Below are 26,465 nucleotides of genomic sequence, written 5' to 3' on the forward strand. Positions count from 1 at the left end.
CGTGTTCGATCACATTACCCTCTGTGATTTCCTTTACACACGTCACGATCTGAAATTTTTATTTATTTCTCGGCTTGTTCAGCCTGCTGCCCTTCGCTTACATGTAAACTCTGTGATAATGGGAACTTTGTCTCTCTTGGGTCACAGAGTATGCCCAGCACTTGGAATCCTGGCTCATACACTGTGGGAACCCAGTTGCTGTTATTTGAATGAATAAGTGAACGGGTCAACAGCGGTATGTAGCTCTTTCACAGTGAAGGCTGCAAGTGTATTCTGAGAGCCGTCATGGCTTGAGCTTGTGTGACATCGGCTATGGTACTTCCAGTCTCCGAAAAGGTGTTCGTTAGGGCCTTAAAAAAGATAGGGTGATAACTCCGGAAAGAATAAGCTCTGAAAGAATTGGGATTAGATCTCACTTTAGAAGAATTTAATTTCGAGTATTTTGCAAAGAGACAAAGTTAGTACTAAAGACTAGGAGACAACGGTGGGTAGGATGACGCATTTCGCGGCAAGAAAGGAACCTGTAGGGACTTCCCTGGTGGTTCAGTGGTTAGGACTCGGTGCTGTCACTGCCGAGGGCCCGGGTTCGATCCCTGGTCGGGGAACTAAGATCCCACAAGCCGCATGGCACGGCCAAAAAAGAAAAGAAAGGAAGCTGTAACTCCAGATGTAGAGAAGATACATGGTGAGCACATGGCTGAGGCCATCACACAGATGAGGTGAGAGTGACCGAATTTCTCCTCATGAGGGGCTGATGTGATATTTACTCATGAGTGCAAAGAAGGTGAGAAAAAAAGTAGCAGGGAGGAGGCTGAAATGGGAAGAGGGCTCAGTTTTAAGCTATATTTTGTCCTGCGATGTGAAGGGCTCTATGGGATGAGCACCCTATTTCCGTGTGGTCCAGAGGTGGTATACAGCAGTTGCTACCACTGGCCAGCATTCCTAATGCTCTCCACCCCCCTTGTCTTCAGGTTAAGGACCAAGAAGGAGACTTACGACACAGAGGTAGAAGTGTAGGTCTGTAAAAGAAGGTTTGGCGGTTGTTTCTTGAATCCTTAGATTGGCCCTACTCAGAGCACTTCCATCAGCCTTCGTGGTTTCTGAATCAAAAGATGTGAATCAGAAATACAAGCTAAAATCATAACCAGGAGCTTCCAGTTTCCAGGGAACTGGAAACACCTGAACACACTGCAAGTAACCAGTAAACCCTGCCATATTTTAATTAATAGCCCGTATAAGAAATGAAGTCCAATGAAATCATTAACTTTTTTTTTGTTTTAAGTGACACATGAAACAGCACAACTGTGGAAAACTTCTTTGTACTGGAAGGATTTTAGAAATATAGGATAGCATTCAACTCATTTTACTGTACCTTTCGGAATATAAGAATGGTAGGGTTACAAATATTTGGAAGCTTCATCAAAGTGGGAAAAGAGATTCAACTTTCCCAGTTTCAAAGGAAGGTCACATCGGTATTCTTTGAAAGATCTAAGGATAATACTTGACCTAAAAATGATCAGATGAGGGCTTCCCTGGTGGCGCAGTGGTTGAGAGTCCGCCTGCAGATGCAGGGGACACGGGTTTGTGCCCCGGTCCGGGAAGATCCCACATGCTGCAGAGCGAGCGGCTGGGCCTGTGAGCCGTGGCCGCTGAGCCTGCGCGTCCGGAGCCTGTGCTCTGCAACAGGAGAGGCCACAACAGTATCCCCAGTTTCTGGGAATTTCTGTTTTGGGATGACGGTGGTTGCAGTATCAGCTTTCTCAAAACATACTTGGCTCAACAAAGTAGATTTCAGTCCACTTTGTCGGTAAAACAAACCTATTCATAGTGAATATCGATTAGTCAGAATTTGGATTAAATTGAACCCCACGTTATGATGGTGACTGAGACACTTTTCCTACCATAGAGTAACCCAAATTGCAATGATTTTGAGAGTGAAATAGATCCCAAACTAAATCATAGTCTCTTAACAAAACTACTTCCCACTGCAGACAGTACTACCTCAGATCTGTCTATGGCTTCATAATGTAAGTCATTTCCCCATATATTATTCCTCATATCTTATGGTATTGTATTTACCACAAAAATCCCGCTTGACTGAGAGAGCAGATAATATTCACCTCATTTTACAAAATAGGACAACTTAGAAACGGACATACTCCTCCACTTTCTCAGTATCATCTACGAGCAGAGCTCGTACTCCATACCACATTTCATGGCGCCTACTTTAGAGTTACTAGCAGGGTCTTACTAGGTTCAGTCAAAACCAGAATATCTTCTTTTTCTTTTGGGGGGGGGTATAGTTGTTTTACAATGTTGTGTTAGTTTCTACCATACAGTGAAGTGGAGTTCTCCGTGCTATACAGCAGGTTCTTGTTAGTTATCTATTTTATACATATTAGTTAGTATATATATGTCAATCCCAATCTCCCAGTTTATCCCACCTCCCCTTTCCCCCCTTTGGTGTCCATACGTTTGTTCTCTACGTCTTTGTCTCTATTTCTGCCTCGCAAACAGGTTCATCTGCACCATTTTTCCAGATTCCACATATATGCGTTAATACACGATATTTGTTTTTCTCTTTCTGACTTGCTTCACTCTGTATGACAGTCTCTAGGTCCATCCACGTCTCTGCAAATGACCCAATTTCGTTCCTTTTTATGGCCGGGTAATATTCCATTGTATATATATATGTACCACATCTTCTTTATCCATTCGTCTGTCGATGGGCATTTAGGTTGCTTCCATGACCTGGCTATTGTAAATAGTGCTGCGATGAACATTGGGGTGCATGTGTCTTTTTGAGTTACGAAACCCAGAATATCTTTAACCAGAGAATATGTTAGCAGCCACTTCAAAACCTAAGGACCTCACAATGTGGTCGGTTGAGTTTTGACCAAGTGCTAAGACACTTCAATGGAGGAAAGAATAGTCTTTTCAATAAATGGTGCTTGGGCAACTGGATATCTGTAAATATAAGGATGAAGTTGGACCCCTACTTCTCATAATAATACACAAAACTTAATTTAAAATGGTTTGTAGACATAAGTGTAGGAGATAAAACTTCTAGAGGAAAACTGAGGTATGAATCTTCATGACCTTGGATTAGGTTTCTTAGCTACAACACCAAAAGCACAAGTGACAGTAGAACAAGAGATAAATTAGACTCCATCAAAATTTAAAACTTCTGTGCTTCAAAAGTCACCATCAAGAAAATGAAAAGACAACCCACAGAATGGGAGAAAAGATTTGCAAATCACATAGCTAACAAGGGACTTGTATCCAGAATATATAAAGAAATCATACGATTCAACTATATAAGACAAATGGCCCAATTACACAATGAGCAAAGGATCTGAATAGTCTTATCTCTAAATTAGGTACACATATGGCCAAGAAGCACACGAAAAGATGCTCAACATCATTAGCCATGAGGGAAATGCAAATCAAAACCACGGTGAGATGCCACTCCACACTCACTAGGATGAATAAAACAAAAAAGACAGACAGTATCAAGTGTTGACAAGGATGTGGAGAAATTGGAAGCCTCACATACTTCTTGTTGGAATATAAAATGATGCGGCCCCTTTGGGAAACCGTTTGGCAGTCCCTCAAAAAGTTAAACAGAATTAACGTGTGACCCAGCAGTTCTACTCCTATACTCGAGAAGAATGAATACATATGCGCACAGAAAAATTTATACATGAATGTTCATAGCAATATTGTTTATAGTAACTAAAAAGTAGAAGCAACCCACATGTCCATCTACTAGAGAATGGATAAACAAAATGTGGTATATTGCTGAAATGGAATAATATTTGGCATAAAAAGGGATGAAGTATTGACACATGCTGTGACTTGGAGGAATCTTGAAAACGTTATGCTAAGTGAAATAAGCCAGACAAAAAGGATCGCATGGTGTTTGATTCCATTTTTATGAAATGTCCAGAACGGGCAAATCCATAAAGAGACAGAACATAGATTAGTGGTTACCTAAGCCTTGAAATGGGGTGGGTAGCAAGAATGTGGAGTTACTGCAAATGGGTATGGGAATTCTTTAGGGGATATCGAAAGTTTTCTAAAATTAGATTGTGATGATTATAGAACTCCGAATACACTCAGACCCACAAACCGTACACTTTAAATGGGTGAATTTTATGATATGTGAAGTATATTTCAATAAGGCTGTAAAAGAAAAAGAAAATCAACACCCTTCCCCCTAAAAAAAAAAACTTAAGACATATTTTTGTGTCTGTACAGTCCTGGAAAACCAACAAATCCAATACCTGCGTATTGAGTGCTTGTAATATGTCATGATAGCTACTTGCTTCACTTCATTTTACCTTGTCTCTTGTTGGAAGATCTTCTTCACCATCTGTTCATTCAACAAACAGTTTTTGAATGCCTATTCTGTGCCAGATATGGTGCCAGATGCTTGGGATAGATGCCTCATTTCATACAACAGCCCAAGATCCCTCCCTTCATGGAGCTTGCATCCAATTGGATTTACCTTGATTGTATGTTCAAGTACAGCTTAGCTCTGAGGGCTCATTCTAGGGGCCCATGGTTTCAATACGATCCCATCCTTTTCACAGCTCGGTTGTAGTCAGTTATTAAATTCAGTTTGAAGTCAAAAGAAATGACAAGAAATTTCTCGAGAGTAGTGGAGTTTCAAGTAAATATTTCCATAGATAGCTCAACTTACTTGAGAAGCCTCAGGGGGAACTAGAAATGATGACAGAAAAGTAATGGTAAGAGAAACTGAGCCCAGCGATTAACTCCCTTGAAATATTAGCCTGAGTTCCGCGTTCTGTGCTTGTCCATCAATGCATTCTTAATTCTTTCTTTTGTTTATGAAACATTTAGCAAGTATGTCTGCGTGCTAATCTAACGCAGGACATGATCTCATAGTTCGCTGCAAATGGCCAGTGAGCACCATCTCCTCAATAAGGCAGTATCTTGAGTTGTCTCTCTGCCCTGTCTTGCAGTGATCAGGAATAAAACTCAAGGAATCCTGGTCTCTGGAAACAGGACATGATTTCTCTGAACAGCCATCAGTGAATTTTTATTCTGAACTCCTGACCCCACTTCCGGTTTGTGTCATTCATAGAGACTGAAATTACTCCAGTTAAAGAAAGTATCCCTAATCAAAAGGGCTTAATGACTGGGCCACGTCTCCTCCCTGAGTTATACTGGAGTAATCAGTGCTATTGTCGTTCTTTGTAACACTGCAGGCTTCTCCTGCGCTGTGTTAAAATCATAAAACTCACGCATGCTATCTCCATTTCCCACAGCTGTGATTTCTGGGTCTCTGTCTGTGAATAAGCATTTCAGAATTGTCATGAGATGGAGGAAATAGCACGTGCAGAGTATTTCCCAAGCCCAGTTGCCAAGAATGAGCTAATTTTAACCCTCCCTTACATACAATGAGCCTTAAAAACTTCAAATACAAGCCATTCTACAATGATCTACCTTGCCAGGAGAATGGCGGGCTTTCACTGTAGAACCCCGGCCTTCCCGAAGTATACCAGAAGTAAGATTTAGAATTATGCTATAAGATTAATAAGATATTCAACCATCCTTTTCCTTTTTGATGTTTTTATAGTGATAAAATACAAAGTTCATGTCTGTATATAAAAGAAAAGTTAAATAAATGTAATGTAACCTTGCTATCTTGCTTTTGGAAAATTTGTCCAAAAGATATTGATGATAATCTGTCCTCCATAAAAGAATAATATTAGTTTTTTTCTAACTTTTTATGTTTAACAGTCTAAAATTGCACTTTCCTTCAAAATATAAAAGCAGGAACTGCAAATATATTTCAAGTGTCAGTTTTCAATCAGTTGGTAATAGCTACGTACATGGTGTGTTAAGAAAGATCCTGAGGGACTTCCCAGCTGGTCCAGTGGCTAAGACTCCGTGCTCCCAGTGCGGGGGGCCTGGGTTCGACCCCTGGTCAGGGAGCTAGATCCTGCTTGCTGCAACTAAAGATCCCGCACATGGTAACAAAATCCCGCATGCTGCAGCTAAGACCCAGCGTGGCCAAATAAATAAATATTTTTTTTTTTAAAAAGCAAGACCCTAAAAAAAAAAAAAAAAGCAAGACCCTGAGGTTCAGTATGGCTTAGCAAAAAAGACTGCTGTCATTGGATAATAAATGTTTTCCGGGGGTGCAAGAAGATAGGGAGTGGACATGTAAGTCCTATATTTGCCATCCCTGCATTATTGGAAGAAGAGTTAACATTTAAAGTATCTTTTCATAGGGAACACTCTTGCACTGTTGGTAGGAATGAAAATTGATACAGCCACTATGGAGAACAGTATGGAGGTGCCTTAAAAAACTAAAAATAGAACTACCATACGACCCAGCAGTCCAAGACAAATAAAAAAATATCTTTTCATGACAGATATAGAGAACAAACTAGTGGTTACCAGTGGGGAGTGGGAAGAGAGGAGGGGCAAGACGGGGTAGGGGAATAAGAGGTACAAACTACTGTGTATAAATTAGATAAGCTACAAGGATGTATTGTACAACACAGGGAATAGAGCCAATATTTAATAATAACTATAAATGGAGTATAACCTTTAAAAACTGTGAATCACTATGTTGTACACCTGAAACTTATATAATATTGTACAGCAACTATACCTCAGTAAATTCTTTAATAAAATATGTTTTCGGGCTTCCCTGGTGGCGCAGTGGTTGAGAGTCCGCCTGCCGATGCAGGGGACACGGGTTCGTGCCCCGGTCCGGGAAGATCCCACGTGCCGCGGAGCGGCTGGGCCCGTGAGCCATGGCCGCTGAGCCTGCGCGTCCGGGAGGGGCCACAGCAGTGAGAGCCCCACGTACCGCAAATCAATAAATAAATAAATGAATAAAATATGTTTTCAGCAATTACCAGAAATATACTAGTCTACATTAAAAAAAGAGCATTTAACTAAAACAAATGCCAAATTAATGCTCACCATTTTATCTATCCCATAGGTCAATGCATCACGTCAAGAAGCCAAATTGATGGAGGAGTGTGATCTTCTTATTGAGATCATTCAGCAAAGACGACAAATTATTGGAACCAAGATCAAAGAAGGGAAGGTACGATTTCTAGGGCCGAAGGTTTTGTATTCTCTACCTAGAGAAGATATACGCCCATGCACTTCAATAGCTTAGGAAATAATGAATGACCCCTTCTTCTATATTGTCTATAATCTCCTCCTAAGTCTTGAAGACGTAGTTCAAAGCCTCTTGGTTGGCCATTTTTTCCTCCACCCTTTCTTTGTGTTACGGTCTCCTATGCATACCTGTAATACAAAGGCTGCTCCGTTCCCCAGCTCCAGGGCACAGCATGGAGCTCTGGTCTGTTGTAGCTACTGTTTTCCATCTCTCCTCTCTATGAGAAGGTGGGTTCCATAGAGGAAGAGTTCATTTCATATTTATTGCTATATCCTAGCAATCAAAACAGTATTAAATAAATGTCTAAATCAATCAGGCTTTATATACAGAAATTATGAAGTGTTTTCTCATGCTCTTGAGGGAATTTACACAGGTGTCAGTTTCATCGTGGCAAAACTCCTGTAGTTTCACTGTATCTTATACCCCTTTGTGGATATACAATATTAATAGTACTTCTTTGCTAATGTGTGTATGTTTAAAATTCCTATGGTTTTATAGTAAACTATATTCAAAAAGCAATGCACAAATTTAGGTTATATTCTTTATGGCCATCTTCTCCTTTATTCAAAATTCATTCAGAAATGTTGATAACTTAAGAATCCATCACTTTATTCTATTTTTAACTTAGTCATGTTTTTATTGAAATACTTACGATATACTTTATTTTCCCCATTTCTCTGCCACCCTCACAAGACAATTTTGTAAATATCTAAAACTAGAAACATTCATTCCAGATCCAGTCAGTTCGTGAATCTCTATTATTACTGCTCATAACTATAATGACACGTATAGTTAAATCCACTTGGCAAGTATTTAGCACACAGATTACAACAGCTAATGTATGTGCTCTTCTCTGTTTTCTTCAGACTTTTAAAGGTGCTTCTAATATTGTAGAATGTTTTAGACTGCTTTGTCTGTATACATTGAAAAATATTTATACATGTACACTGTGATGGTGATCAGAAAAGTTGAAGTCAAATCAAATACTTCTGGAAGCTGTTCCAGTAGATTATCAAATGAATACACAATTCTTCCCTGGCCAGGGACGGACTCAGATGCATTGAACAGCTCCTTTCCCCCCCATACAAATTATCCTGGAATCTGTACAGAATCTACTTCCTCTCCTGTCATCATGCACCATGTGTATTTCTCTTAATACCTGACGTCTTCCGGGTTCTCAGGCACGTGAGAGCCTGAAAACAGCTGTAATTAATTATTAACATACATGAGGAAGGTAATTTGTTGCCTTTACGTGGTCGTGTGCAGGGATCAGCTCTCAATATGCATATTACTTCCTTATTGCTGCTGGAACAGATTACCACAAACTTGGTGGCTTAAAACAACACAGATTTATTGACGCCTGACCTTTTGGAGGTCAGAGGTCTAAAATCAGTCACAACTGGGCTAAAGCAGTGCTTTTTCTTTCTGGAGGCTCTAGGGCAGAATCCACTTCTCTTCTGGCTTTTAGAAGCCACCCACATTCCTTGGCTTGTGGTTTCTTCATATCACTCTGAGCATTGCACCCATCCTCAAATCTCTTTCTCTGGCACAGACTCTCCTGGTTCTCTCTCATAAGGACCCTTATAATTACATTGGGGTCAACCAGATAATCTAGGATATCCCCCATCTCCAGATCCTGCACTTCATCACATCTGTGAAGTCCCTTTGGTCATGTAAGGTAACATATTTTTTAAACTCCTGGGATTAGGATGTGGGCATCTTTGGGGGCCCTTACTCAGCCTGCAGTGACTCTCCGCCACAACTTCCTGGCCAGCAGGTCTTCCTTTCCCTTATGTAGCTTCCCAGCATGAGGGTTCCTCTCGTGAGCTAGAGCAAAGTAGCGAAGGGGTGTGTGTGTCCCCAGTTCCAGCCATGGTGATGCATGGGCTTCAGGCTCTCGTGCACCCACTCTACCCTGGACACATGTCCGTGATAGGGAACATAGTAAAACAGAAAAGCAAAGAGACACATAGCTGGGCCCAAAACCAGATAAACATCTCCATGGGCCAGAAAGAGAAGAAAACTACAAAGCCACGATGGTGGCTTTTTAAGACGCAGGCTCCTGGGACTTGGTCTGGAAGAGAGTAAAGCAGCTATACCTTCAACTCCTATGGCTAAATAGTTTTGGAAACATTGGGGTAAAAGGGCTAGAAGTGCTCCAGATGGTATGGGAAAGTGAAATCAGGCTCACTGGTTGATGCCATGGGCTGTGTAAGGCTTCGCAGTTCATTCAAAGGGACCGAAAACAGATTATTGCCAGTTTTCACCTAGGGTCATAGCTGTTAGCAAACCTCAGGCCTGGGAGTCTAGAGTAAGTCAGCCAGGTTGGAGCCTGGCTCTGCACTGTTTCTGATACCTACACGAAACGGGAGCCTCAGAAATGCAGAGATACTACAAGATTCTGGAATGGGGACCCCCAAGGATGGGGTGAAGGAGACTGTAAAACAGACGGGAGAGGCTAAGCAAGGCGGGTGAGGGAGAAAAACATTATGAATGACTTCAGCCCTTGAACACAGAAAGTCAAACCACAATTCCAAAGCAAATAAAGAGATCTTGAATTTCTAAAAATACAGCCAACAAAATCAAAGACATCTTCTCACCTCAGTTGAAATTAATTTTATGTGAAAATGTTAAGAAGATGTTCAAAGAGATACATGAAGGAATAACTTCTATCTTAAAAGAGCAAAAAATCGTGAAACCACAAAAGAAGGATGTGAAATAAGAAAAAAAACGATATAAAAATAACAAATTAGAAGTTCCGGAGGGAAAAACGTGTGCACTGAAATGGCAAAGAAAACTGAGCGGGAAGGGAATTTTGGAAGCTGAGTTTTAGCCTCCACGTAGGGGAGGCTGTCTACACATAAGAATAGGAAACTTGATCCATACTTCACACCACATACAAAAATTAAATGTCAATGGATCATATACCTAAATGTAAAAGGTAAAAACTGAAAATTCTAGAAGAAAGAAAACATGGGAGGAAATCTTGGTGAACTTTGGTTGGCCAAAGATTATATACACTGGCAGAAACATAAAAGAAATATTTACAAACTATAGAGATAATTATATACTGTATTTCACCAAAAGTAAAAACTTCTCCTCAAAAGGCACTCTTTTTTTATTTTTTTTTTGCGGTACGCGGGCCTCTCACTGTTGTGGACTCTCCCGTTGCGGAGCACAGGCTCAGCGGCCATGGCTCACGGGCCCAGCCACTCCGCGGCATGTGGGATCCTCCCAGACCGGGGCACGAACCCATGTCCCCTGCATCGGCAGGCGGACTCTCAACCACTGCGCCACCAGAGAAGCCCCAAAAGGCACTCTTAAGAGAATGTAAAGACAAGCCACATACTAGGAGAAAATTCTTATAAATTATTTATTTAATAAAGTAATTGTATCCAGAATATATTACAAATTCTCAAAACTCATTAATAAGGAAATAGATGACCCCTTCACCAAAATGGATAAAAGATTTGAATAGATAGACACTTTACCAAAGAAGGTATAAGGATGGCAAGTAAGCACATGAAAAGATGGTCAAAGGCATTAATAATTAAGGAAATGCAAATGAAAACCTCAATGAGATACCACTACTTACCTACTAGGATAGTTAACTTAAAAAGATGGACCATGCCAAGTGTTGGTGGGAATGTGAAGGAACTATAGCTCACACACTGTTTCTAAGAATGGAGACGGTATATTTTAGAAAACTGCTTGGCCCGTTCTTAAGTAGTTAAACATACACTTTCCATTCGATCCAGCCATTCTAGGTGTTTACCAAGAAAAATGAAAGCGGATGTCTATATAAAACTTGTGTGTGAATTTTCACGTTAATATTAAGGGTAATATTAAGGGTAATTTCCTGACTGGAAATGACCCGAAGTCTATCAACAGATGAATAGATGAACGGTTTGTGGCATTTGCGCACAATGCAGTGCTATCCAGCAAGGAGTGAACTCCTGACACATGCAACAACATGAATCTCAATATAATTATGGTGAGTGAGAGAAGCCAGACAGAAAATAGTATATACTGCATGAGTATATTCATACAAAACTCTAGAAATAACACTTGCTAGTAATCTACAGTGACAGAAAACGAATCAGTGGATGCTTAGCGATGAGTGACAGAGGGGTGGGCGGGATGAATTACAAAGGGACAGGAGGAGAATGGGGGGGTGATACATATGTTCATCATCTTGAATGTGAGGACTGTTTCATGGGTTTACACGTATTTGAAAACTAATCAGATTTGTACTTGAAATATGTGCAGTTTCTTATATATTAATTCTATCTCAGTAAAGCTGTTTATAAGACAAGGAAATTGTACATTTGTACGATGGAACAGTCTTCAGAAATTAAAAGTAACGAACTAGGGTGATACGTATTCATATGGACAGATCACAGAAATGGGAGCAAGTTTTATGATGATTCTTAGGGAATGAGGAATATTATCTAAAATTTGATGAACTACAAAAAAATCCCATATAATGTTTAGGCATATATACATCAACATGCTTGGGCGTCATCAAGAGGGTGCTCTCCTCTGGAGAGGGACATGAATGAAATTAGGGAGGGACGCACAAAGGCTTCAATGCCATCGATAATAGTTGAATAGTTCCTTTTGAAAAATCAGACGCTAATATGATGAAAACACTGAGATTTGCTAAAGCCGGTACTGTGTATGGGAAAGTTGATCATATGACTTTAAAAACGGTCCGTGTGTTTGAGATGTGTCACTTTTTGAAAGTGCACGTCTGCTCAGGGATATAATCTCAGAAGGCAGTGTTACTTGGGAAAGATGAAGAGAGGAAGGCCCCGTTCAGCTTTCCATTGAGTTACTACTTTGGTACACGACCGAGGACTGGTTCATCCCAGACCCGGGAATTCACAGTGAGTAAGTCCCTGGCCAGGGCATTGGGTGTCAGAGATACGTTTTAAAGAAAAGAAGAGCATGGGTGCCAACGCCCTGGAAATCAGAGGGGCTGGGCAGGGAGGGCAAGTATGGACTTGGTGTCCAGTGAGGGTGCCCAGGCTGGTGGTTGGGAAGTCTGAAGACACTCAATCCAGAGAAGGGCTTGCGACTTTGCCCTCATCTGTCTCTGGCGCCAATCACAATGCCATTTGGTCTGGAGGAAACAAACCCACCGCAAATCCTCCAACTGGGGAGATTGCCAATCAGGCGATGTTACACATTAGCACATGCTGGTAATTCCTGCTCTCAGACCATTGCACCTTCTTTAAAATAAATAGCTCAGCAGCCTCTATACTGAGACTGATTGGAGAGTCTCAAGCTCTGAGACTCCCCGGGAAAGAACTGGCTTATTTCTTCAGTAGTAGGGGATAACTTTCGCGCCAACACAGGAAAAGCTGACAGCAAACTCCAGATTAAGCCAATTATGTGTTTATGTTCAGACACATACCTATGGTAGAAGGCTGCAGCTGAAGAGAAAAAGGGTCCCTTCTCGTCACTGCTTTTATGTACTCTGAATCTCCAAAATGTAAGATAATTCCCCTGGACTACATGTCAGGGCTTTTGTATAGCCTGATAGAAACCCTGAGGACAGTCCTTGTTGATTGGGATACTTGTTTTAACTGAGGATCAATGGTTTGGACCTAACAATTTTGGGATGGGAACCCTACGTATATATGAAAGCATTTAAAATACATTTAAAGAAAAATAAAGGGCCACTTTTAAAAAGCATTTGTAAGGTAAAATAAACAGCAAATAAATTGATTTAAATAGGCCTATGTCCCCAAAAGGAGGCAGAGTATTTCCATGATGAGTGTGGAGTGAATTCCACAAATTACAACGTGCAGTCGCACTTCCCAAAGGAAAAAAAGAAGAACGCTGCCAACGTGGAAAAAGTTTTAAGTAATATATTAAAGAAGTGTTTTCTAATGAAGAAATTCGTATATTGCGAAATACTCAGTGTCTGATTCTGAAGTGTGGTACCACGTAGGACAGCGTTTCACAGAGTGTGTTCAAATCCAGGGCCATCTGATCAGAATCCTTTAAGTCAGCGAACTTTTTTCTGTAAAGGGCCAGATAATGAACATTGTAGGTTTTGCCTTCGGTCTCTATCGGAACAGCTCACCGCTGCCCAATGGTGTGGTGTGAAAGCAGCCACAGGTGATTCATAAACAAACGCACGTGGCAGTGTGCCATGAAAACTATTTGCACAAACAGGTTGTGTGCTGGATATGGTCCACAGACCATAGTTCGTGAACTAACTTAGAAAAGTTTTTCTTTTCCTTTTTCTTTTTACTGAAACCCACGGTAAGAAGAATACATATAACATCAAACCCAGCACTGACACACACACACACACACATAAACAACACACACACACGGAGAAATAAGTTTTACAAAACTTATCTTGCCCTTTCTACCAGGAATGCTTTCTGCTACCTTCTTTTGACCTCTCCTCTTTCATTTAGTCTTCTAAATGCTAATCCTCTCCACACTGACGATTCATCACCTGCAGATCAAAAAACGTTCATTGCTTGTTAAAATGCAGATTCCTGCCACCCTGCCAATTACAGCTCCTCCCCTAGGATACGCGAGTGCCGGCCCAAACATCTACAGTTTTTCTTTAACAAAGGTCCCCAGCCGAATCTTGCGCACGCCAGGTTTGAAAAGCTCCAATCTGGTATATCAGATGGAATTTGTACACTGAACTAAAATTATAATTACGCCAACAGTTTTCTGTAAAAAATTCCTGGACTTTCAAAGGAGGCTCTCATTTGGGCTTGCTTCAACTTATGCATGATTTAGGGCTTTTTTTCTTCTTCTTCTTCCTTTTCCTCTCATGTCGCTTTTAATTTCCAGTATCATGATAGAAATTTTTTTAAAAAGAAGAAAATGGAGTTCAAGCGTTTTTCCATTCTGTCATCTGTGGGGTCACTATTATTAGGTATACGGAAAGGACGTGAAGTTATTCAGAAGGAAAAGTTGGTCCTTATTTTGTTGTTGGTGTTAGAATTGTATTAAATATCTTCAATTCTGCCGTGTAATTGAAAGCATTCTTTATGTTATGTGATTAAATATTTCTTCCTCTGACAGTTTCTTGAGGATACGTTCTAATATCTTGAATTGGACTCTGTGCCTTTCTTAGCTTTACCTCTGGGTATAATGACGTTAGCAGCTGAATTCTATTTGGTGTAAAATAAGTGTTATTTTATTCAACTAATGAACACAGTTATTTAATCTGCGGTGATGGTCACTATAATTACATACAATGAGGTAAATCTCTTACCGGGCTTAAGATAACATACTCTTTGCCCCAGAGTTTTGACAGTTCATTTCTCTAAAGCCTTTACTTTCAAGAATCTTTCTCACTCTTGCCTGCGGTCTTGTGGCCGATGCCTCACGATTCAGCATTCATTTCCTTTGTTTGCTGCAGGAGGACAGAGCTGAAATTGGACAGTCCTCAGAGGCCTCAAGTCCTGACACCTCCTTCCTTCCTTTTCTTCTGTTAGACTTGCGCGGGGACGATAATGATGACTTGGAGAAAGGAGGAATTTCTTGGAGTTAGCAGGAATTCTGGAGGGAGCCTGAGCCTCCCTAGCCTTTCACCCAGGGCTGTTTTCCGTTCCGGAATGATCATAAGGCCGGCCAAGACCTGTCCCAGGCTGTGTGCACCGGGGCACCAGGCGCACGGCAATTCCAATTAGCCGTCTCATTTGAACTTGGCTTCTGGCCATAGGGCTTCATCTCTGAGCACATTTCAAACACCAGAGCAAATGGTCAAGTGGGTTACCGTGGACTTATCTGGGCCTGCCCCAGAGGTTATGGTCAATTACGTTTGAGGGTCGTTTGCAAGCAAGACGGAATCAGGAGTTGGAATGGAGGTTGGAACCAAACGTGCGTTTTTATCCCGACTGGGAAATGCTTATCAAAATAGTTTTAGTTATCAAGTAAGCACAGAGTGCCTGGAAATGACGTTCCCGGTGAGGGGAAATGGCCCAGCTGTGCTTTTTTTGGCTTTCTCTCATCGGTTCAACAGGAAAAATATTAATCAATGGGAAAAAAATGCTCCCTTTCTGTTAATTTAACACATGAGTTTGAGATAGTGTGGGAAATAGTGATACCTAATGTTTTTACATCGCGATTTTATTACACGGATAGCAAAGGACTTTTTAGAAAATGGTTTTGACTGAAGGCACACAGTTGCACCTATAGAGGTGTTTTATTTTCTCAATGGCCCAGCTGAAAAATGGAACTAGAGAAAGTTTCAGGGTTCCCTACGATCTTATGGTAATTGTGTGAGGGAAGGGGTCCGGTGACCCTCTGTAACTCACACTGGGCAACACCTTTTTCCCCCATCAACAGGGAAGCAATTCGCAAGTCAGGGTTTCCTCTTAAAACAAATTAGCAACACTTCTCCAAGGAGATAAAGAATAGCTAAGACAAGAGTGCCATAACTGGGGTTTCCGTCTTTCTCTGCCTCCTTTTTGAACATTTACTGAAGGATGACTCGCATACAGTAAAACGCACACACCGGGAGGGTCCAGCCCGGCACGTTTTCACTAAGCGAGCCCACCCGTGTAACCATCTTCGTGCCTCTTTTGTTCAAGGTGATGAGGCTTCGCAAACTGGCTCAGCAGATTGCAAACTGCAAGCAGTGCATTGAGCGGTCGGCATCACTCATCTCCCAAGCAGAACACTCTCTGAAGGAGAATGATCACGCGCGTTTCCTACAGACCGCGAAGAATATCACTGAGAGGTGAGTGCGGGGGCTGCTGGGAAATTCTCGGCGCCTGGGCTCCTGTGTCTGGGGTGTGATTGGTTGGCCTTGCCCTGCCTTGCCTTTGTTTGCATTTTCAAGGCCGAGTACCACAGAGAATAGAGGCTTTGAGGTGCTTTGTTCCAGCTAAAGATGCTTCCCTTTGACATGTCAAAGCCTTTTCAGTATCAGCCTAGAGTTCAAGGCCTTTGAAACAAGAGTCCGCCAGTTAGAAAGAATGAAATCAGCCTGCTTTTAGTGGGGGAAGAAAGCTTATAATGGCACAAAACAGCATTTACTGTGACTCTCAGACCTGATCTTATCGTGTACTTGATAACAAAGCATCAAAATGAAGACCAAAACATAAAAGGGAATCTTTTCTTCCATCTCAGGGCTTATCTAGTTTTTCAAAATCGCCCAGGTGTTATTCTCTGTTAGGCCTGTTTTTATTTGGTTGAGAAGCTTTGCCTCTCCTGAAAGGTCAAGACCGACTCATGTGGGAGACAAAGAAAGGACAAAACTGTCAACTTCATACCTCCTTCTTTTAAAATATTCTTTATTCTATGGTAGGGGGACATGAAAATGACATGATTTGAATGGGCAGGTCAGCGGTGAAACTGACAGGGGTCACTGTGCCTTCAGTGCTCGTACTTGATGGGCATAAAATTATTCACCTTCACTGATGCAAACACCTGTAGCAATTCTTGTGGAGCCCAGGAAAAGCACGTAATGCCACCTGAATGACATCTCCAACCAACGCCAGTGGCCTTGACTCTTCATTCGTTCAAAGTTTCAGAGTCAACGGATCCTCTTCCAAAGCCGTAATAGAAGACCATCCCTAGAAGACCCCCAGAGAGCTCCTTCGTGCTGGTCTGTTATCCTAGAGCAGGAGTCTGCAGACCTCGCGGGCCTCTCACTGCCGTGGCCTCTCCCGTTGCGGAGCACAGGCTCCGGACACGCAGGCTCAGCGGCCACGGCTCACGGGCCCAGCCGCTCCGCGGCACGCGGGATCCTCCCGGGCCGGGGCACGAACCCCCGTCCCCTGCATCAGCAGGCGGACCCTCAACCACTGCGCCACCAGGGAAGCCCAGGAGTCTGCAAACTTTGCCTGTAAAGGACCAGAGAGTAAATATTTTCAGCTTTGCAGGTTATCGGGTCCCCATCACAACTACTCAACTCTGGGTAGGTCTCCAACAGCCTAGTGTAGATGGAAATGAATGGGCGGGCGAGGGTGTGTTCCAATAAGACCATTGACAAAAACAGGCGGCAGGCCAGATTTGGCCCTCAGGCGGTACTTTGCCAACCTTTGGCCTAGGGCAAAAAATACCATCTTCTGACTTGAATTTCTTCGAGGAAGGCGAAAGAAAACTAATGATTATGGAGGGCTTGCTTGTGTTGCACGCTGCTGATTCTCAGAATACCACGTAGAGGCAGGTGGTGGTACTTCCGTTTTCGCTGTTCCTTCAGTGGGAGGAGGGTAGAGTATCTTTACAACTCTGGTCGAGAATCCAACCGGCTTCTTTGTGTTACTTCTTCTATTTGAGAAAATGTCCTCTGAGACTGGTTAGATACTTATCTCTTCCAAAGCACGTGGATAACAGCTGGTTACCATCCCTCTTATATCCTTAACATGGTCTCCTCCCTTCTCCAAGAGCCGCCAGCTTCTTTCCTCATGACTCCTAGGTTCCAAGTATTTAATTGTCTTCGCTGCTCTCAGCTGCCTCCAGTTGCCTGAAATATTCATGCTAAAGTTAAAAACTGCACACGGCACTAATACTCCAGTGTACCCAGGACACTCTACTAGACAGCATTTACACTTACGTCATGGTTTCCCACTGGGATCCAGTAGTACTTTTCTCCAGCTGTAAATTGTGAGATGTCCAGACGAAATGGCTAGTGTGGGCTGCACATCTCAGCAATCCCTAAAAATAAATAAATAAATAAATAAATTCTCACCTGGCAGGGGGGAGAATATGGCCCCGTAACAGTTAAGAGAGAACTTAACTGGAAGTTAAGACCTGCATTTGAAGTCTAACACAGCGCATGGATGCCCACATGTGACCTCGCTCAGACCCAGCAGGACATACCTGGATCCCTTCAGCCCCACCTCTCACAAGCCCATCTCATCAAGAACAGAAACGTGACCGATTGCTCTTTCTACAAATGAGTTGTATCATATACTGTATTCTCAAGCCTCGCTAATATATAGTTCTCCGTGTGATTGTATGTACACTTTTCTAAAATGATGTTAAATTAGCAACACTCTTCACTAAATCCAGGCATAAGAAAGTTGGCCCACTGCTTATGAGAAGTCTACACTTCCATCAGATGTGAATACATAGTGCCTGTAAAATTTTGCTAGGAGCCCTTGTCCCTCTGTTTCTGCATCCTATCTCTTTCTGTCTCTATTTGTCAATCCTCTTGGTCAATTCCTGAGCCCTTTTCCCTTTCCAGCAATTAGAATATAGTAAAGAGGCACTGGGCTTGGACTTGGAATTTGGAATCCTGGGTTAAATCCTAGAACTGTCACTTTTTGACTGTTGTTCTTTGGGTTTCTCCAAGAGCTTTTTAAAAAAAAAAACTTAAATAAATTTATTTATATATTATTTATCTTTGGCTGCATTGGGTCTTTCGTTGCTGCGAGCGGGGGCTACTCTTCCTTGCGGTGCGCGGGCTTCTCGTTGCGGTAGCTTCTCTTGTTGTGGCGCATGGGCTCCAGAGTGCGGGCTCTGTAGTTGTGGCGTGCAGGCTTAGTTGCCCCGCGGCATGTGGGATCTTAGTTCCCCTACCAGGGATTGAACCGACGTCCCCTGCATTGCAAGACGGATTCTTAACCACCACGCCACCAGGGAAGTCCCACGCAGGATCTTTCGTTGGGATGCGTGGGCTCTTCATTGCAGCGCGCAGGCTTCTCTCTAGTTGTGGCGCATGGGCTCCAGAGTGCGGGCTCTGTAGTTGTGGCGTGCAGGCTTAGTTGCCCCGCGGCATGTGGGATCTTAGTTCCCCTACCAGGGATTGAACCGACGTCCCCTGCATTGCAAGACGGATTCTTAACCACTGGACCAGCAGGGAAGTCCCCAAGAGCTATTTTTGACTTAGAAAACTGGACTCATACTAGCTACCTCTATCAGTAGTTGCGATAACATTGCTGGCGACTCCTATAAACAGGCCTTAAGTGTTGTAGATAGTCCATAATGTTTGTTGGATTTATGTTTTCATATTACTTAACATTCTTCTCTAGAACGTGACTTCACAGTCGTGTTTACTACTGTGTCTGCCTTGGGCTTTGGTGCCTGTGTATTTCTAAACCATCTTTATTCTTCTATTCGAGGGTGGGTGGAATGCCCAGAACAAACTTTTAATCCTGCAGGCCTTCCTAAAGTGAGAGTTGGATGTGATTTTTCTGCATCGTTAAACCACTTAAAGTGGACATGTTCGCCTACAAGCTGAATCAGACCACAACAAGTTTTTCAATTCAGAAACATCAGAAAACCCCTAGCGGAGAGAGAGCCTCTCAAGTTTTACACTGTAGGAGATGCATATGCTTTGGAATCGAGCGCTCGGCTCTGTGCTAATTTCCTCAGGAGTAATTACGGGTAGCACTGGGGCTGCTCCCTAATCCTTGTGAGTCTCCTTTTGCTCATGTGCTCCCGGCGGGCAGGACCCCTAGCCATCTTGTTTCCACCATTATGGCCGATTATTCCTACCTAATATGGTCGCTGTAGGGATAAAATGAAATAATGGAGTAAAGATATTAGCTGAGTTCCTGTCTCAAGGTGAACTTACAATAAATGCTCATTTCCTTCCTTCCCACTCACTAAATGGATGCAAATGCATTGTATAACATACTATATTCTCTAGCCTCGCTAATACATAGTTCTTGGTGTGATTCTATGTGCACTTTTCTAAAATGATGTGAAATAAGCAAAACTCTTCACTCATTCCAAGTATAAGAAAGTTGGTCCACTCCTTAGGAGACATCTAAAGTTAAAATCATCTGTGGCAGCAAATTATCTGTATCAAGAGGATAAGAAGCAGAAAACTCCCTCTGAACAGTACCCGTTTTTCAGAGTTCCTAGGAGGGACTCAGACTCCACTGGATGACTCCTCTGTCCCTCACTGCCACAGGCAATTCAAGGATCCCGCAGAGTTCCCCAGAGTACAAACCCGAGAACTCCAGTTATCAGCTGGAAAGATGGCACTTATAAGAATTAGAGTGCATGTGATGAGTGATTTTTGAAATGTGTTCTACAGGGCGTTAATTGGTGTTAAAACAACAAGGTTCCAGGGTCAGACGCGTTTGGGAATTCCTGAGCTGACTAAAGTAAACCACACTTTGTTACTGTGTGAACTCACCGGGTTTTACCATGGTGATGTGCGTCGTAGCCCACCTGCCCGAGAGAGACCCATTGAGGTGCCATTGTCAGGCGGTTGGGCATGGGGGAATATTAAGTGGGAAGGGTAGAGCATCTTCCCCTGGTGTTGACTGTTCGGCAGAAATCTTGGAAGCACTCTAGCTCTAGACATGTCTTCCTTCCAGAAAACCGGCCCCATGTGGCTGCCAGCAACTGAGTGTCATGGAGATTAGGGGCATCAAAGTCAAAATAGAAAGGGGAAGTAGCGTGCAGCCCACCCTATTAAGTGTCAGGGTAGGACACAATGCCGTTATTTGCTCCAGTATGTTAAGAGCTTGACACACAGCCACAAGCATGTGTACACATATTCCCGTACACACACACACACACACGCGCGCGCGCGACTCTAGAAGCACAGAACTGAGAAAGTGGCATGTGCTGATGGCCCTGGTGGATTTTTGGCAATTTATCTGAAAGGCCAAGAGATGGGCAACAAGGATTTGGGGAAGAAAAACACGGCCTAAAATGTTGAATTTGGCAGATCTCCGCTCGCCTGTCAGTCCAATTAAGAATTTGAAATTGTAGCCGAAGATAAATATCTTTCCTTCTATCAGAAAAAAATGTGTAGGTGTTAAAAGCTGCGATCATCTCCAAAGAGTCTTGCTGTCAGTCTTCGCCTCCCAGGCTTAGGAACTTTCAGCCTCTCTGTTCCCGCTCTACAAAGTTCCCACCATCAAGATGTCAGGCGTTGTCAACAGTGTCCCTTGACTAAAGCATGGTTTAGTTAATCGTTTGTGGACCATAGAGCCAGGAGAAACTTGGGAATGAAGTCTATTTTGCATGAACCTGAACAGAAGCTTGTGCCACTGGACAGGGGAAGTACCAGCTTGAGATTATCTGTTCAGAGCATTCGAGATCTCCCAACCTGGTGAGCACAAGATCTGTGCCACGCAGGAACAGCAGAGAAACACAATAGAAAGTTCGGTGCTTGTTTCATGATAGCTTGGTGCAGTTCTCCCTGTTGGACATCATGAAACAGAAATAACTGGGGTTTCACTTTGAAATTTTTATTCGAGGAATTCAAATGGCACCGTAGCATTTCTTTGAACCTTTCTGCATTGATGCAAATCTGTTGGGCTCTTCAGTAAATGACATATTTGAAGGGCTTACTCAGTATTCGTTGACTATTTGGTGACTAATCCTAAGACCTCTCTGAGTTTGAAGGAGTGTTTGTGATTATAGGTCATAAGGAAGGCGTTTTTTAAGTCCAGGTTGACCGTCTGTGAAAAGTGCCTAGCGACCATCCCTTTATCCATCGGTCTGAATTAGCAGTTGTTTGTCATAATAATTAGTCCAATTCTCTTGGGTGCAGTAATTAGCCAATAAAATCACACAACTCCCTGCTTGTCGCTGTTTCCTGGTGAAAGGATCAGGTGGTGAATTTAGATTCTCTGTCCTCATTCAAACACTTGAAACTTTTCTTTCCAGAGTTTATTCCTCTTCAAACTTTCATGTATGGATCTCAGTATCATTCCAATTATTACATTGTTGACTATCTTCGCTCCTTCCCTCCCTATATAGCACTGAATATGCACCAGAAGTACAATTATAGAAACTTTAAGGATTTCGCGCATTTCACAGGTGTAACGTTTTTATTGCAGTGAAATTTGCATAACATAAAATTAACCATTTTAAAGTGACCAGTTCATTGGCATTTAGTACAGTCACAGTGTTGTACAATTCCTGCCTCTATCGAGTTCCGAATTATTTTCATCACCCCAAAAGAAAACCCCACACCCATTATGTAATCACTCCCCATTGTCCCCTGCCCCCAGCCCCTGGCAACCACTGATCTACCTTCTGTCGCTATGGATTTCTGCCTGTTCCGGACATTTCATCCAAGTACATCATACAATATGTGGCCTTTTGTGTCTGGCTTCTTTCACTTGTCATAATACTTTCAGGGTTCATCCATGTCATAGCATGTATCAGTCTTTCATTCCTTTTTATGGCCGAAAAATACTCCATTGTATAGATGTGCCCACAGATGTAATTGTTATAGCCAAGATATATTTCTTTATAAAATCCAAAACTTTAAGAGCCATTAGGAGATGCAAGAGGAGATCTGTCTTTTAGTGTAACCAGGTTGAAGTTTTTCTAAATTAAATGGAAGAGTACAGACCTAGAATTCTCTTCCTGGCTGCTGCCAGCTAGCTCTGTGGTCTTGTATAAATGAGCATCAATGCCCTTCATTAGAAAATAAGTGACTAGGTTATGGCTAAATCATTTAAAGGCTGTTTCTTTGCTCAAAAATTCCCAGTACCCTACACAGTATCCTGCACACAGTAGATCCTCGGTGGTGTTTATTGAACTTCCTGAAATACCAAAATCAAGCTTATGAGTCTAGCATAGTTTGATGTGCTCAGAAGTGGTTTACATCATCCCATAATTTTCTTGTTCTTAGAAGAATCACTTGCATTGTTAATTAGTCAAAATGTTCTGCTATTAATAATAACTTTCCCAATCAACGTGAGAGTCCACTGCAGGAGACCGATACCTACCAATAGCTTGCTCTATAGATTACAAACGAGAAGTCTGTCTACCTGGCATCCTTAATGAAGAGGGGAAATGGCGGACCCATCAGGGGAATTCGTTAGGAAGCTCATGTATATTTTCCATGGCATCTGCTGGGAATATGGTGCAAGAACATGAAGACAAGGAGAATGAAAACGAGCCTGACAAAAACTCCTTTTTTAATGTTTATTTTAGGGAGAGGCTAGTCATTGATTAAACTAATCCAATATCTGGAAACATTCTTTTTTAATCTTCACTTTGCCTTTTATGCAGCTTGAAATTTGGAAGACTCTTCTTTGAAGTGGAGCAGGGTTGAGTCTGAAAAGAACAAACCGTTTCCCAGACAGATGTGTGAAGAAATGCCTGGAGCTATGTGCTTCTTGCTGGAGTTAGATGTGCGGGGGCCAGAGAGTTAAATATACAGCAATGTGAAGTATGAATATTCTTTCGCCTCCATGGGGAATTTTGTCCCGATAGTAAAAAGGAAGGGAGGAAGCCATTCTTCTGTTTTCCCAGCTCCTCTGCCTCCTCTCGTAGCTTATACTCATTTGCATTGTGTTGCCTGTTGTGCCATCCCGGGATTTTTCGTGAGGCTCACGTGTAAAAACAGCGATGGTGGGCTTCCCTGGTGGCGCAGTGGTTGAGAGTCCGCCTGCCGATGCAGGGGACACGGGTTCGGGCCCCGGTCCGGGAAGATCCCACATGCCGCGGGAGCGCCTGGGCCCGTGAGCCATGGCCGCTGAGCCTGCGCGTCCGGAGCCCGTGCTCCGCAGCAAGAGAAGCCATCGCAATGAGAAGCCCGCGCACCGCAACGAAGAGTAGCCCCCGCTCGCCGCAACTAGAGAAAGCCCGCGCGCAGCAGTGAAGACCCAACACAGCCAAAAATAAATTAATTTAAAAAAAACACGATTTCTTAATGATATTTCTTTTCCTTTTATTTTTTCACTCCTATGCGGTGATGGTAAAAGCCAGCTTGACATTTCTGAAAAGTTGTTTTGTTTCAATTACAGAGTCTCCATGGCAACAGCATCATCCCAGGTGCTAATTCCTGAAATCAACCTCAACGACACCTTTGACACCTTTGCCTTAGATTTTTCCCGAGAGAAGAAATTGCTAGAATGTCTGGATTACCTTACAGGTATTGTCTTTTGTGTTTTCTTTAATACTGGGTACGTTCAGTGATACTTCATTAGGAATGAAGTCTAATATCCCCGTAAAACATTTTTGGTATTCCTTTGGTTGGTTGGTTGGTTGGTTGGTTGGTTGGTTTTCCAAGCAAAATAATACAGTCCAAGACTAAACTGGGGACAGAGGCAGGAAGAGAATCTCGGTCATTGAAAGCATATTGACCACCATTTCCCGCACTCTCGGCGTGTGGGTACCACACGTGATGCCTCTGTTGGCCATCAGAGAGGTACATGGGGCAGCGTGGCTGTTTTCCGTTTCATGTCAGCAAGGCAGATGACTCTCACAGTGCCTTGGCAGAGAAAAACTTAGCAGCTAACTCTAATGGGGTATCTACTCTGCCCTGGCTCTTTGTGTTTGTTTAATCTTCCCAACATCGAATTGACGTAAAGTATTATCATCCTCATTTTGCAAACGACAGAGGTCATCCATCTCGCTGGAGGTCAGATAGCTAGGGAGAGGCAGAATTAGGATTTAGCTCAGGTCTGTACAGGCTCCAAAGACCTCCTTACTTTCTAGTAAAAGACTCAATTTCGTCTTGGCAAAGGTCACCACGGCAGATGTCCCAAAAATCACACATGTATTCCTGGTGCCATGTTTCACTTCTGTGCTTTTTGATAGGCATGTTTTTGGGGGGTGGGGGTGGGGGGGCGAGGTCAAGCTTAAAGAAAGCAGCCGTAATAAAAGAAACCTCTGGCTACTCCTTTTCCTAACCATGCTTCCAAATTTTTCTTAGCCGTCGACCGCTAAGGCAAGAACTGACCACATTCGCTCATAGAATGTGGGCTGTTTAGATGACTTTATTTGTGTCATCCAGAGCCGCGGGTGCCGCGGGGAGTTCAGTGAAGCTCCGCATCTACAGTGAAGCCAGCTGTGCACTGAATTTAGAATGTGCCACCTTCAAGAGACCACATCCCTAACTTAGCGCGGCACCAGTGTCTCCACCCTCATTGTGTATGTGTGTTCGCGGGAGAGCAGTTGGGTAAGGGGAAGCAGGAGAGACGGAGCATTGGGTGATGTTTATTTTCACAGTCTGTGGCTAGAAAGCAAAGGCTTTCTATGTTCAAGGAGCACTGTACCCAGATCAGTGTTTTCCTTTGCCTGGACCCGAGGTGCCGGTTTTAGCCTTTGTGCATTTGCAAGGGAGGCGAGTCACCCCAGAAACATCTCCTTATCTTAGGTGATTCTTTCACACCATACGATGCCTACGAAGGAAGAAATAAGTTGACTCAAAAAGCACGTCCAGTAAGAAACCAAACTCGATTTCAACTATTTATGAATGTAGCTTTTCACTCTGAGATTTACCTCAACTAACACCATGCCACAGAAGGATGTCTAGGATGACAGAAGCACTCCGCACCGTCCAGTAGGGTACCTGCTAGCCACGTGGGGCTGTGTTGAAAACCTGAAATGTGGTTAGTGAGTTTTTACTTTTGTTTCACTTTAATTAAAGTGAAATGTAAAGGGCCACACGGAGCTCGTGGCTACTGTGTTGGGCCATGCAGGTGAGCCTTTCTCGGGCTGAGATGCTTTTCATGATGGCATCCTATTAAAAATCTCCTGTTTTCTTATATCATTTGGGAATGAGCGCGGTCACAGCAACAGAAAATCCAGTTAGCAGTGACTAGACCCATCAGACAGTGTTCCTATCACAGAAACAGGAGAACAGAGGCTTCTGTTGCCGTCCAGGGCTGGGCAGCGGTTCAGTGATGACGTCGGACCCCAGGCTCTTTCTCTTTTTGTGCTCTGCCACCGTCACCGTCTTGCCACGTGACTGCAGAACTACTCCACCTCCAAGCGTTATGCCCAAGTTACGGACAAAAAGAGAGGGACAGACGGGAAATGATGACCAAAAGCTCTGTCAGCCAAGTCTGTTTATGAGGAAAACCAAAAGCTTGTTCAAAAGATCCATCTAGCAAACTTCCACTCGTGTCTTGTGGGCTAGGTCCACGTCATAAGGTCACGCCCAAGGGCAGAGAAGAGCAAAAAGTGTTTGGCCGGGCACGTGGCCGTTCTGCACAGAATCAGTGTCTTATTGTCAAGAATGTCCTTCCCATTTCCCCAGGATCGTTTAAGAGCATTTCAGTAACGTATGCCCATTCTAATCTCTGTGTGAATGCCAGCGTACTGACTGCAGGGGAAACTGTGAAAGTAGTTTGCACTGACTTGTAGAGTGTACGCCGTATATCATCCCGATGGCTGTTTATGCCAAACTAAAGACCATATGGGGTACCTGCTATTACGCCTTCTTAGCTGTCACCCTCCGATACAAATTTGGACCATTTCTAGACATAACATCGATCCTGGCCATAACATACGATGCTCGGCTGATCCTGCGAAGTCCAAATAGTTTATCAGACGTTCGTAAGCAGGAAATGGAGTGTTTGTGGAGCGTTAGCCCACCATTTCTTGTGTCCTGTTTATGACAGAGGCAAGAAAATAACAGTTCTGGTAT

The 26,465-nt window shown here is 42.9% G+C and overlaps 1 protein-coding gene and 1 non-coding gene across 2 annotated transcripts in view; both read left to right on the forward strand.

The window, feature by feature from the left end:
- MID1 (midline 1) overlaps window positions 1–26,465 on the forward strand; it is a 633,735-nt gene that overhangs the window by 562,843 nt on the left and 44,427 nt on the right. Inside the window, exons 6-8 of the mRNA XM_024756998.1 lie at window positions 6,986–7,093; window positions 15,748–15,896; window positions 23,836–23,963. Of these exons, the coding sequence (XP_024612766.1) occupies window positions 6,986–7,093; window positions 15,748–15,896; window positions 23,836–23,963 (385 nt within the window). The remainder of the gene's footprint in view (window positions 1–6,985; window positions 7,094–15,747; window positions 15,897–23,835; window positions 23,964–26,465) is intronic.
- Window positions 533–605, forward strand: TRNAD-GUC (transfer RNA aspartic acid (anticodon GUC)). The gene has a single exon. It is a non-coding gene; the product is annotated as a tRNA-Asp (tRNA).

Source organism: Neophocaena asiaeorientalis, unplaced genomic scaffold (assembly GCF_003031525.2).
Source record: "Neophocaena asiaeorientalis asiaeorientalis breed wild unplaced genomic scaffold, Neophocaena_asiaeorientalis_V1.1 scaffold812, whole genome shotgun sequence".
Lineage (NCBI taxonomy): Eukaryota > Metazoa > Chordata > Mammalia > Artiodactyla > Phocoenidae > Neophocaena > Neophocaena asiaeorientalis.